Below are 12,998 nucleotides of genomic sequence, written 5' to 3' on the forward strand. Positions count from 1 at the left end.
AGGATTGGGAAGGAGACTGCCAACATGTGGAACAATTGGAACAACAATACTGGGAACGGGACGGGGTTGTTGATGACGTGATCGACTCAATAATTATTTTCAATCCAAAGAGACTTCTTGTGCAGATGCTGAGTCTGAAGAAGCAACTAACTTTTCTGACTCCGAGCTCGCTCGGCCACTGTGAGGTGATTTTAAAGCCGTACTCATTAGAACTTATGAAAGCCTTTTGTCTGTTGTTCCTTCAGTGGTTGTGGAACGAATGCTTTTAGGTTGGCTAGTAGCAGCTCGTCACTCACCGCGAAATCTTGCGCATGCCCGTATATCGCATTCCTATCAGGGCTTTTCTCCTGATCTGTGGACTGTATATTATTCGGGAGAACGTTGATACTACATTTTTTGAATACAATAGAAAAGTGTTGTTTGTTGATTGTTTTTCAGACTGGATGACATCAGAACTAACTGGTTTCTGGGACGAAAGATCAGAATTGATCACGACCGTTTCCTTCCACATCCTGTTAGCATGTACGTCACTACTGATGACCCCGAGATACGGCGCAGCGGGCTCACACCTGCGGGGTATCACGCCTCTGACCGGCATTGTCTCGTGACCTGTCTACTACGGCGCCGAAGAGCTGTCTCGATACTTAAAGACTGGGTTACGAAGATGAAAGTTCCGATTAAGAATACTCCTCGACGTTGGTACTCGGCACATGCTAGCAGAGAGGAAATGCCTCAAACTTGATTGTGGCCGCCATTTATTCACCAGCAAAGATGTAAATTTACGCATAAAAGACTGTTGATGTCACCACGTCATTTGATCTGACAGATCGCCGATGTGAACAATCAGGTTAGGTTAGGTTAAGTTGGGTTAAGTTAGGATATTGGGATAGTTTGTGGCGCTCTTCGGTAAAATTTCGTCCTCCGACAGCGTAGCTACGCTTGACGTCTATTATGAAGCATCGTGCCCAACGTTGCACCAAGTGTTTATACTGCTTTTGGAGTTTTTTTGATGGCGTCACGACGAAAGCCGTCCCAACGCTCGGCGTCGGTTCTCTAGTTTAGTTTTCAGTGTATCGACTTTAATCTTCTGCTTCATAGTGTGGCGGCCAACACATCTTGGAATGAGAGAGTTTGTCATGTGTGAAATCTGTAAGTTGCAGGTACTCTTGGCTTTGGCCGCAGCTTGTCACCAAAGATGTGATTCCTCTTCCTGGAAAGAATGTGGTTTTCTCTTTAATCAGCTTCATTCCGTTTCACATTCTCGGTTCAAGCTAATGCCACAGCAAGATCTTCAAAACGTCAGTCATTCTGAATCTATTCGGAAGCAGATGGGTGGGGGGGGGGGCCCTCTGCAGTTTCACTCGTTTAGGAAGTGCGGTGATGAAGATCTCTGGCATAGCTATACCGGACAGTCTTGATAATAGTGGGTGTCCGTTCTATGACCCAGGTGGACTTTGAAAGTGTGCTGACCACGCATTACTTAGTTTGTATTTTCTCTATGTAAATCTGTAAAGAGATGTCAAAGCGGGAGGTAACGGGAATACTTAGTGATCATCACCGAGAGGGAGTTTCCAAGGCGAGGTAAGGTCAGGCAAGCCGAGGGAAGTTGAGTCAAGGCGAGGCCAGGTGAGGCCAGGCGATGCAAGGCGAGGCAAGGCGAAGCGAAACAAGGCGAGGCGAGGTGAGCCAGGTGAGTTCGGGCAACGCCAGGAGATGTCAGGCGAGGCATGGCGAGGAGAGGCAATACGAGGCAAGGTGATGAAAAGCGAGGCGAGGCAAGGAGATTCAGGGAGAGGCAAGGTGAGGTCAGGCGAGGCCAGGCGATGCAGGCAAGGCGAGGCAGGACGAGGCAAGGAGAGCAAGGCGAGACAAAGCGAGGCAAGTCAAGGTAAGTTAAGGCGAGGTAAGGCAAGGCGAGGCAAGGTGAGTTAAGGTGATGCCAGGCGAGAACAGGCGAGGACAGGAGAGCAAGGCGAGGGAAGTCGAGTCAAGGCGAAGCAAGGCGAGGCAATTCGAGGCAAGGCGATTCACTGCTAGGCACGGCAAGGCCAGGTAAGGCAAATTCAGGCGAGGCAAGGCGAGGCAAGGCGAGGCAAAGCGTGGCAAGGGAAGGCAAGATGAGGCACGGCCAGGCAAGCCGAGCAAGGCGAATCAAGGTGAGGCACGGCGAGGCCAATTCAGACGAGGCACGGCGAGGCCAATTCAGACGAGGCAAGGCGAGGCCAGGAGAGCAAGGCGAGTTAAGGCGAAACAAGGCGAGGCAAGACGTAACAAGACGAGGCAAGGCGTGACAAGGCGAGTCAAGGCGAGGCGTCTTGGTCTTGCCTCGCCTTGCCTGGCCTCTCCTGGCCTCGCCTGACCTCGTCTGGCAACGCCTGGCCTCACCTTGCCTTGCTTTACCTGGCTTCGCCTGGCAACGCCTGTCCTCACCAGGCCTCGCCTTGCCTCGCCTGGACTCCTTGGCCTTGCCTCTCCTTGCCTGTCCTCGCCTGGCTTCGCCACAGTTCGACTGGCCTCGTCTGCCCTCGCCTGGCCTCACCTGGTCTCGCCTTGCCTCGCCTGGTCTCGCCTGGCCTCACCTGGTCTCGCCTTGCCTCGCCTGGTCTCGCCTGGTCTCGCCTGGCCTCACCTGGCCTCGCCTTGCTTCTCTTTGCCTTGCCTCGCCTTGCCTGGCATCGCTTGACCTTGCCATGCTCACCTTGCCTCGCCTGTCCTCGTTTGGCCTCGCCTGACCTCGCCTTGCCTCGCCTCGCTTGGCTTTGCAGACACGGGTCCTATCACATTACGGGTGGGGAGAATTTTGAAAAAAATTTCAAATTTTCCAAAATTTTCAAAACATCAAAAAATGCTGGAAAATGTCCAAATGGCGCACAAAGCCAAATATTTTCAAAAAAATTCAACTTGAAATTTTTTTTCAAAAATTTCGAAATTTTTTGGTTTTGTGCGCTTTTTATACAATTTCTAGCATTTTTTTGATTTTTCGAAAATTTCGAAAAACTTTCACCATCCGGTCTGTGTGTATGACCTTGTCTCTGGTGTGCCGTCTCTGCAAAGACCTACGGCAGATACCGGGCGAGGTGGAGACCGGCTCCGGTAGGGATCGTGTTCGCTAGAGACAGGGTCTGGCGGATTCCACGTCTACAGGCACAGGGACAGACAGGGACCGGTTCAGACAGAGACTGTGGCCGGCAAAGCGGGTCCGACAGACCGGGTCGCGCAGATACAGGAGCGTGTTAGATCACCGGGTCTGGGTGATTTCGATTCAGGCAGAGAAAAGTTTCAAAACGTTTTAAAATTTTGAAGTTTTATAATTGTACGTTTTACGGATATTTTGCGAATTCTTGAAATTTTTATAAAGTTTCTAGATTTTTCCCAAACGAAACAACTCGATCTGACCAAAGCTAACCTACCCTACCCTAACCTAACCCAAACTAACCTAACTTTACGTAACCTGACTTAAACTGACCTAACCTAACCCTTGCTTCCATGACTGGTGTGGAGGCTATGTACTCCGAGTTTTTGAATTTTTTCGAAAATTACGTTTTACTACCTTAACTCAAATAGCCGTAACCCTAATAATCAAATTTATTGTAGTGACTGGACTCCCATGTCCCCGTCTACCGCGTACTGCATCTGGTGCCGGTTACCGTCTGCTGCAACACGCACAGCCTATTGTCTCAACGCCGGAAATGAGACTGCGTCCAATATCCGGTAGCATTACGAGCTTTATATGAAAACCGAATGTTGCAGTCCCCAAGATCTTCCTCAGGAAATACAGCACAAAAGCGGAAAGCAGACGATCACATTGGTCAGAACAGGAGTAGTTGGGACAGCGCAACGTCGCTATTGGTAGTTACGTTGAGAAAATGTAAAATATTCCAAATTGTCATCTGTGTCTTAGCACGGCCCAGTACAGTAAGTATTGATGGTTTCTTGGACTCATCCATCCTTCTGTATTCTACAGACCCAAGGTACGTCTCGGCAGTTGTATCTGTTTCCGCCTTCAGGCGAACGGCGTCCACACAGAGAGGGTCCATCGTAATCAGTCCATTTCACCTGAACACAGGGGCACACACAACCTCGGAAACACGGCGTTGTCTGAAAAATTTACGACGATGGCTAAAGCAAGGCTAATCCGACGACTGAGCGTAAATATGAAACAACAAGTACAACTTCAGCGAACGACTATTCCCGGAAAAGAACAAAAGTGCAGGCCACTTGTACGACTGTTTCGTCGGTGTCCAGGCGTGGCGGAGTGCGCCATAATTTTATCCCGCGAAGATTCTTCTGTCAGACATTTCGCCTGTTCCTCTAACAACATTTTTACTCCCGTTTGCAGACTCCTAGCTGACGTCACAATTTTAATGCCCGCCTGCGAGTATTAGATAACAGTTTTCAGTTATCGTTTTCTTATGCTCTTTCGTGTTTTTCATAAATATGTTATCTTTTAAAAGTGCTAAGGAGTTTTATAAGCCATCTTGCGTTTATATAGCTACTTCTTTTCTGAAACCTACTAACAGTTAAAGAAATTAATGATCCTTCTGCGATAATCATAAAAAGAGTAGTTCCATTGTAATAAAGTGCTCTCAGGTTCTTTCTGTTAGGCAAATAGCCTAATGCACGGTTGAAAACTTAACACACGCGTTTCCTCGATTACTTGGTGTCGGAGAACGTTTAATATTTTGGAACATTTCGTGGAACGAACTCGCAGAGTCTGCTCCTTAAATGCTTCACTGCGTATGGCGACGAAGTTCGTGATCTGCTTCAGACTGTAATTTTCATTCGTAAACATTTCGGCTACTTCGAAACGCAACGCGACAGACGCCATGTTTGTGTATCGCAATTGTTCGGTAAGCGCTGGAATATTTTCCGTGATTGTGTCTAGGGAGAAACGGCTTACACCTACAAAAAAGGTTTTACACTCATTGCGTCCACCTAAATACAAATCACCACGTGCCTAATTGACATGAGAAAATTTCTTTTCCCCGAGATTCGAACCAGCGCGCATTCCGTATCGCCGATTTTCATTACATTTGGTACGAAAATTATGCCGACGGCAGTCACACCTACCTAGCAGAGCTTAATTTCCTAAGTCGACTCTCGGAACGTGAGGTGGGAGCGACGCTGAGAACTTCGGACTCCACACAGGCGTCTCTGTGATTTCGCATTTCCGTGTCCAGAACGGCACGTCGCCCCTGCTTCGCCTTGGGAGCTACCTTCGCGAGAAAATACCGGAGGTCAAGCATAGCACCGGACTCTGCGAGATAGCACTAAAAGGACCGCGAAGTAGTCCGGCACTGCTGTTGATTGGCACTAAACTTCGCCACACGGATTCAATGTTGGTTGTTAGCCCAATGCAACCCGCACTTTACACGAAGCACGCGTGAGGAAATAAGAAATGCGCACAGAATGTTTGTCGGAACACTCAAAAGAAGGAAACCAGTTTGGAAATCTAGGCGTATATGAGAAGGTAATATTAAACTGGGCCTTACGATTCGGGTGTGAGGGCGTGGAGGTGGATTAAGCTGGCTTATGATCGTGATGATGAAGATACGGTTTCACGTAAGCTGCAGTTCAGTGGAATGCGAACTCGTTTTGAACCTCTTGTGATAGTCACGTGGCATCCCACGTAAGAAGCGTCCCGTCACCGAGTTGGACAGCTGTTCGCAGCAACATCTGCTGTCAGATACTGACGACACTAACAAAGAGTGTTTACTGGTATCAGCTGACTCACATCGAACATGGTGACAAAACGGAAAATGCGCGCGGGACGCTCAAAATACATCGGCGGGTCCAGGACTGCGTACCGTCTCCTTCCTTACCCCCCTGTGGTTGCATAATAAATTATGAGACGCCTCGATTTACATATGACACAAGTTTCTATCTAATAAGTCCCCCTAACAGCTCCCCCCCCCAATCCTTGCGCTTGCGCAGAGCGTCCTAGGAGTGGCCATCGCGACGCCTCGCACCGAAGGACTGCTCATTAAGTGGTCCAGGGCGCAGTTCGTTCCCGCGTTTTGTGGCGGAAGGTCGTTCCCGCGCTCTAAGCGACGCGTCGTTCGGTTGACGTGCGGAAGCGGCGACTTCTGTCTGGTTCAGTGAAGCCCTCAACACATTTTTTTTTTCGCGGAGATGAAAATGTTAATAAGACGCGACATTTCTCATTTTGTGCCAACACCAAATTGAAATGTCTTTTCAGTGGCTTGTTCGTCACCTCTGTTACCCATCTAATCGCAGTTTGTTTTCAATGAATAGTCTTAAGAAACGCAATTCTAATCTTGTTGGCTATAACGAGTAACTATTCACCCGTCTGTGGACGTTTCGTTATCCCCAGTTCACAACTGAAACGTCGCAGCAACATAAAACAGACTTTCCGTTTGCATAAAAGCAGATTTTCAAAAGGACATGCGATTCTTAAGAATTTAATTACCAATAAATAAGTACCATCAAGTAGTCGGATGCTGACAAGACTGATCAATTTAAAATTATGTGTAAGGAAGCGGCCGTTTTATGTATTTTAATTCGTTTCTATGAGAAGAACTTCTAAAATCTTTTGTCAAGATGGCCGATCTCCGCTCCGAGATTCGAGCTCTGCAGTGCCAAGACAGACAGACGACCACTTGATTGTGGTTTGTGTCGAAAGAAGTTCCGTATTCGATTCTTGTTTTTGTTAAAGAGTCGCTGGTACCCACCACGTGAGGAATTACGGTTCAAGGTTCCAGATCGGCTCGTTAGCACCGCGTTCACAACAAAATCCCTCCCTTTACCGACACACAGAACGTGATTCTGCCAAACTGCGCTGTAATAGACGTGCATCCACACCGAAACGCAACTCATTAATGCCGTGGACTGTGACTTCTAATTTTACAGACTTACTCTGAAACTGTTAATGTTCATAAAGACCTTTATTCGTGTCCGCTCGTAAATGTTCGGAGAAAAAACACTGTTACGTCCGAAGGAGGATTTTGCGTCGACAGCAGAAACTGCTAACCCATTCGTATCTCTTCCTGAGGTAAGTAAGTCTTCTGTAAACACCGGCCCAGTCAGAGACTGGGTCAGAACCGGGACCCGAAAGTCGTGAGATCTGAAGTTCTCACGGCGCCGACTTTGAATACGTGTTGCGTCGTGTAGTCTGGTAGAAGTTCATCAGGGCGCCCTGATGACGGAGGCAGTATGACCTCTGAAACGTCGGTTCCCTTCTACCAGACTCCACTCACAACAACCCAGACAGAATTACAAGGCCGTTCTGGTGCAATGTAAAAAGTTCGAATTCAAAGGTCGATTTCAATAATAGGCCTATTCCCTTATCGGCTCCAAGACGATAACTTCCTAACTGCACTCAGTAGAACCCTCGATTCTTTATTCATTCTTGGCTTATCTGATTACGCTGTCATTACTCCAGACTTCATTCCGTCGAATGAGTGAGCAATTAGTGCGTAGTGCATTACCCTGAGCCACATTAAACCAGTTCACGCTTCATACATCAGCTGTGTGTTAGCGACGCGTTTTAATACTTGCTTTCATCTCATCATCTGTTCCAGCATCGCCCAATTCCCTACCTTCAGTCTGAGAAAAGGATGGAAGGATCCTGTTCATATGGACCTGTCCTCAGACAGAACACTACAAATAAAAAGATTTTGAAGATTTCTGTCTTCTGGGTTATTGCGCTGTGTAGTCTGGTCGATGTTAACCAACGTTTCAGAGGTCATACTGCCTCCGTCATCAGGGCGACGGAGGCAGTATGACCTCTGAAACGTTGGTTAACATCGACCAGACTACACAGCGCAATAACCCAGAAGACAGAAATCTTCATATTCACCGCTGTGAGAACCTCAAGTCTTACAAAAAGATTTTCACTACAATTTTGGAATACACATAGCTCCCAAACGTGCTACATGCCCAGCCTCCTTGATGCAGTAAGTCTGATATAATGTGGTGAACACAAATCATGACGCTACTCGCGTTAAAAATCTTCAGGCGCCTTAAATGTTCTCGGAGTCTTAGCATCAGTCATCTTCCTTCCAAGTCCTCGAAGAGGTTTCATCAGCTAGCGTTCAGGATTCGTGCATAGATGGACAGGGATCGAATCTTGGTCCCTGTCACGTGGAACGAATTAACTAACTCCAAGAGGAATAATCCTTATTGAGACGTTTACAGACGCTCAGCTGCTTAATTACTCACTCTTATGAAATTTGAAAGCCCATTACAATGTTCACAAAAGCCAGGTTTATCCACTTTACACCTTCCAAGCCTATTTCGCTGATATCTACTTTAATATTATCTCCGCGTGCAAGAAATGAAATTCCCGGACTCCCGGCGTCTCATTCGTTCGACCGACACACTCAGCTCCAAGGCCGGACCGCGGACCGACATATTTCGTGCAATATCCTGTACGACAAAGAACACCCCCGTGACACAAAGTAACGTTTAATGAAGAACGTCCAATCGAGAACTAGGAATCGTGTTACTTATTAACGCCTGAAGCGATTCAAGCGTTTCGAAACAAAGGTAATTAAACCAGACATGAAAATAACATTAAAAACAGCGGTGTCAAAGATCTCGACGACGACCGCTTTTTCAAAGGAAACTGGGCAGATAATATGTCAGACTGTTTGCAATACGAGGCGTGGCATTTCAATTCCATTTTGAAATCTCGCGGCCTGCGAGTCGGACATGAAGGGAGAATGTGTCTTCAGGTCGAAACTTCTGCTCTGAGGTCCCTCCAGGTGTCGGTGAGGTCGCCCAACCCCAGTCTCTTCGGTCTCCTAGCGCCAGGAGTACCAACTGAACAGAAAGAATCTCCCCTCCTGCCACCAAACGACGAAGGCAGGAAACTACCGAAACGTCTTGTCCGAAAGATCTCACGATAACGGGCAACGTTCACGACAAAACACGATAGCAACGCTCAATGTGTGTTCTTCCCCTACGGGAGGAACCGAATCCCAACGCACATAAACGATGATAAATGGTCCTTATAGAAGGCTGTGCGTGACGTCTTGTAACATGCTAGCTTCTTACGACGAGACGTTCTTACCTTCAGATCCAGTCTCCCCAAGTTGGAGGATTACCCCATGTCGGCTGTGCCAGTTCAGCAAACTGAGACCTGTTGATCGACTGTTTGCGAAGGGAGTGCACGTTCGTACGCGCCCACCAGATATTTCCGAGTGGGACTGGCGTCTGGAATGAACTTCTTAGGTAGCCGCCGGCATGAAATTGTGAATCGTTCTGCAGATGCGTTTCGTCTCACGGAGACAGAAGCCGCAGGTACGAATATGTTTGTTTGCGCTGAAACCCACTCATCCACTAAGGCTTCAGAAATAACACGTTATTTGGAGTTTTAGACTCACATCGTCACCGCACGTTTTGATGTTTCGTTGGAATTCTCGAAGGAAGGTGCGTTTGAACCAAACACTTGTGAAAACTAGGAGGAAGTTTTCGTATTTGTTATCTGGACTAACTTGGTCAGCCCCTTTAATAAACCCACATCAAATTATCAGAAAAGGGAGAGATGTTAATAGCAGTGCCAGAAAACAGAGTGGATCAATTACGCTGGCAAACAGAAGTCGCCTTTGAGAGGCGATGTGTAGCAATCCACGCCCCGGTCATGGTTAATTACGAGGGCGTGGTATCTGAGGCAGTCGAGGTATCGGGTTCAGCTCAAAGCAACATGCCTCGGGCAGCTCCGAGTGGCTCACAGTCTAGACGACAAGTAGGAACAACTGAGAAAAACACGGTATAACAGCATCGTGGCATTTCATTGCAGTCTTTATCACCTCGAAGATCGAGTTATGTTATCAGAAGTAATCTTGAGACTTGCTGGTCGAAGGAGGAAGAATTACAGATGGCGTCTGCCTTTAACGCTTCGGACTTCCTGCATTCCTCGCAAGTCTCAAGATTTCAGTCGTGGTCTATTATTAATGGTAAGCATTCTCCCACAGGCTGACTGGCAAGTTTACATTGAAATAAGCCGAGAACGCTTCCTTCCAAGTCCTTTCCAATTCACTATGCAGGTGACAAAAGTCGAACTGAACAAAGCAAGAACGATTTCAAATTCTCTGTCCACACGCCGTCCATCAACTGTTTCGCCTACATTCTGTGACGTTTTCCTGTTCTCTTCCAGGAACGGCGGTGAGAGACGCCCAGGGTCTTCCTGCAGAATCCGAGGCGCTTCCGCACGACCACTTCTTCCTGTGTACACTTCAGCATCCGAATCAGCAGATTATAAATTTGTTGGGCTTCAGAGCGGAGAGACAGATAAACGGAACTTGCAAGAACAAAGCGAAACTTCAGGAGTAACAAGTGATGCGTAGAAAGAGAATCCTGTCAAACATCACTCAATCCAAAGGCCGGAATTAATTTCAAGATAAGGCAACGTTTGTTTGAAACGTGAGAAATCATGTCGGTCCATCGACGGAACAAAATCATCGTAAAAGAACAAAAACACGGGTTTCAGTGACTACGTCTAACATAGATTCGAAGTAATTGTGTGTTCAGGCGGTGTGCGTGCGTGCTTGCGTGCGTGTGTCTTGGCACAACTTCGGACAGGAAGTTCTCAGAAACAAAACTTCCCTGCATAATTTTACAGACAAACGTGTTCACACTCCCAGCAATGGGAGAATAAAACGAAAATTGTTTGGAAAACTGAATTTTTATTAAAATGTCGATACTAGAAGATGAACTGTCACGAGCTTTGATACCAGAGTTGAGCAGGGAACAGGGCGTTCTGACGCTCCGTTCTTGAACAGTTTGGTCTGAAGTGCGTTGTGTGACGATCAGCGTTTGTTCGAGTAAAACAACGAAAAGGCTGTCGAAATAGTGGAATTGATGTTACTCACTTACTTGAATGTTGAACGAGATCTGAAAGTCTCTTCCCAAAATTGTACTTAATATTTCATGAATTATTCACACTAGAACTGAACACAGAAACGCAGTTTTATAAATGCACATTTATGTCGTCTGTTTAGATATTTGGTCGAAAACTGCCGAAGTCCTCCTCTTAACTAAAAGAAACTAGACAATATTAAATGTTAAACAGACGCATGGAACACGCCCTACAGAATTGGGCATTAGACTTCATGTTCTTCGTATAAGGCAACTGTTTCCGCGAAGTGAAGTGCGGACCAACGCTCGGCAGAGATGGCGTTCAACACCAGCGTCGTGACGAACCAAACCCGGAGCACCAGCAACACGTCGTTCTGCCCCGGACTGGCGGACTTCAGCCTGGGATACAGACTGGTAAGTCCCTCAGCGTTCTGTTTCATTAATTCTTTGTCCTTTCACGTGCCCCGTTTGTCTTGATGCGCTGTCCAATCGTTGCTACACTCCACAGATTCTGGAACAACTTGTGTGCGTGTTTCGTGAAGTACCTTTCCTATTAAAAGTGTTTCACATAAAATTTGTAAAATAACACGTTGGGTCCTGCTCTCTTCAATGCGGAAGCCCTGGGGTTGTCCAGTTCTATGGCTGAGAAACATAACGGTCGGAAAGCCAGACACAGACTGTCCCATAAGTTGTTACTCGCTCACGTCGTAGCGTGCGGAACAACCTTGTAAAATATTGGCGGGCGGGCGGACGAACTTGTGAGGTGGGAGCGACCGTCCTGCCACCTACGATTTGCTCTTAACATGACGTGTGCGATGTGGACGTCTTGACAAGAATCTTTTCCTAGAACATGGCCACCGTGCAGATATTTTTTATTCAGATGTCATTATCGCAAACCTTTTCTAATGGACCATTCAAGACGGGAATATAAAATGAAATATGAACATAGATTTGAATCCTTAAAACAAATTCCTCGTGATATATTTTTAACGATGTGACAATATCAGACATGGCGGTGCTGCGAAGATACCTGTAAGTTCTTCCCAATTTAATACGCAACACCGTCTGCAATTTGTTTACAAGTGCTAATAATAAATACTGCTGACTTCTGTAGAATTCTATATTTCGGGCCTCTGCTCAGCCATACTTTACTTTATAGTTGCAGCCTATTATAAACCTACAGATGGCCTATTAGCAGAACGCGTTTTATAGGACTGTAGCTTAGCTTTATGAGTTCAGCTCTTGCCGTTTTTATGGATATAATTTCATAAATGTTTATTATTTCCAGTTTCATTTATGATGGTTTTAATTTCCCATGGGCGTTCTTATCTCGAAGGAACAGGGTGCGACAGACGGTAATGGATCCGTGTGGATCAGCACGGCAATTAACATTCGCGTTCCGTATAAAGGCTATAAATATTTTGGATAGCTGAGAGACCATTTGCTTTTCTACAGAAACTCCACTCCTTGGGTCGTGTTGTTACGTCACGCAGTTTTTCGCGTGATGATGAACTTTGTACTCACGTGAAAGCGAGGACGGACTGGAGACTGGAGATTTCTGGGGTAATAGTTGGAAGTTTCAGGACTGGTTCTCTGCGACGGATTTATTTTTGGAACGAGAGCCAACAGCTTTTCAGGGAGGTCAGCACAAAGATGACAGCAGACAGAGTCTACTTACAGAGCGGATTCATTTCATTCATCTGTCTCCGCTGCTTTTAGAACTGAAAGTTTGTAACGCAGCGGCTTTGAACGCAAGATAAGCCGAATGAACGAATTCAGTTCATTTGGAGGAGGGCAGGTTACGTAAGAGCGAAACCTGAGGCGTCTAGTAAGATCAAAGTCTGTCTCGGCGAGCTTACTGCCTTCCTCAGGCCCTTATTTCGACAGTGCCAGGACAATCATTACCATTAGCGTCTGGATGGATTACGTCGACCAGGATAACGTAGAGTCCTTATCCCCGTGCGGCAGTACGAGCTCGAGTATTACAGGCGCCGAGGGTTGTGAATATGTCGCAGTATCCGTCATGTGCGTGTTCCGCGACCATTCGGTCACAGCTGAGCCCCGCTGTGCGTCTTCAGTACGCGCAACAACGCTCCTGAGAACTGTGTTACCCCATTTGACGGTGACGTGTCTCCTAGGCCCACACTCAAATGCCCGACTGTTCCATCCCCGATGCA

General features: G+C 46.9%; 1 protein-coding gene across 1 annotated transcript in view; it reads left to right on the top strand.

Moving 5' to 3' along the window:
• Positions 1 to 6,000: 6,000 nt before the first annotated feature.
• The window catches only part of LOC110841234 (G protein-coupled receptor dmsr-1), a 31,831-nt gene continuing 24,833 nt past the window's right edge, over positions 6,001 to 12,998 (top strand). The window contains exons 1-2 of the mRNA XM_022086575.2: positions 6,001 to 7,012; positions 10,121 to 11,235. Coding sequence (XP_021942267.1) covers positions 11,137 to 11,235 — 99 coding nt within the window. The 5' untranslated portion in view covers positions 6,001 to 7,012; positions 10,121 to 11,136. The remainder of the gene's footprint in view (positions 7,013 to 10,120; positions 11,236 to 12,998) is intronic.

Source organism: Zootermopsis nevadensis, unplaced genomic scaffold (genome assembly GCF_977971745.1).
Source record: "Zootermopsis nevadensis isolate Lab colony 2312 unplaced genomic scaffold, Znev_1.0 Znev_ptg000019l, whole genome shotgun sequence".
NCBI classification, from domain to species: Eukaryota; Metazoa; Arthropoda; class Insecta; order Blattodea; family Termopsidae; genus Zootermopsis; species Zootermopsis nevadensis.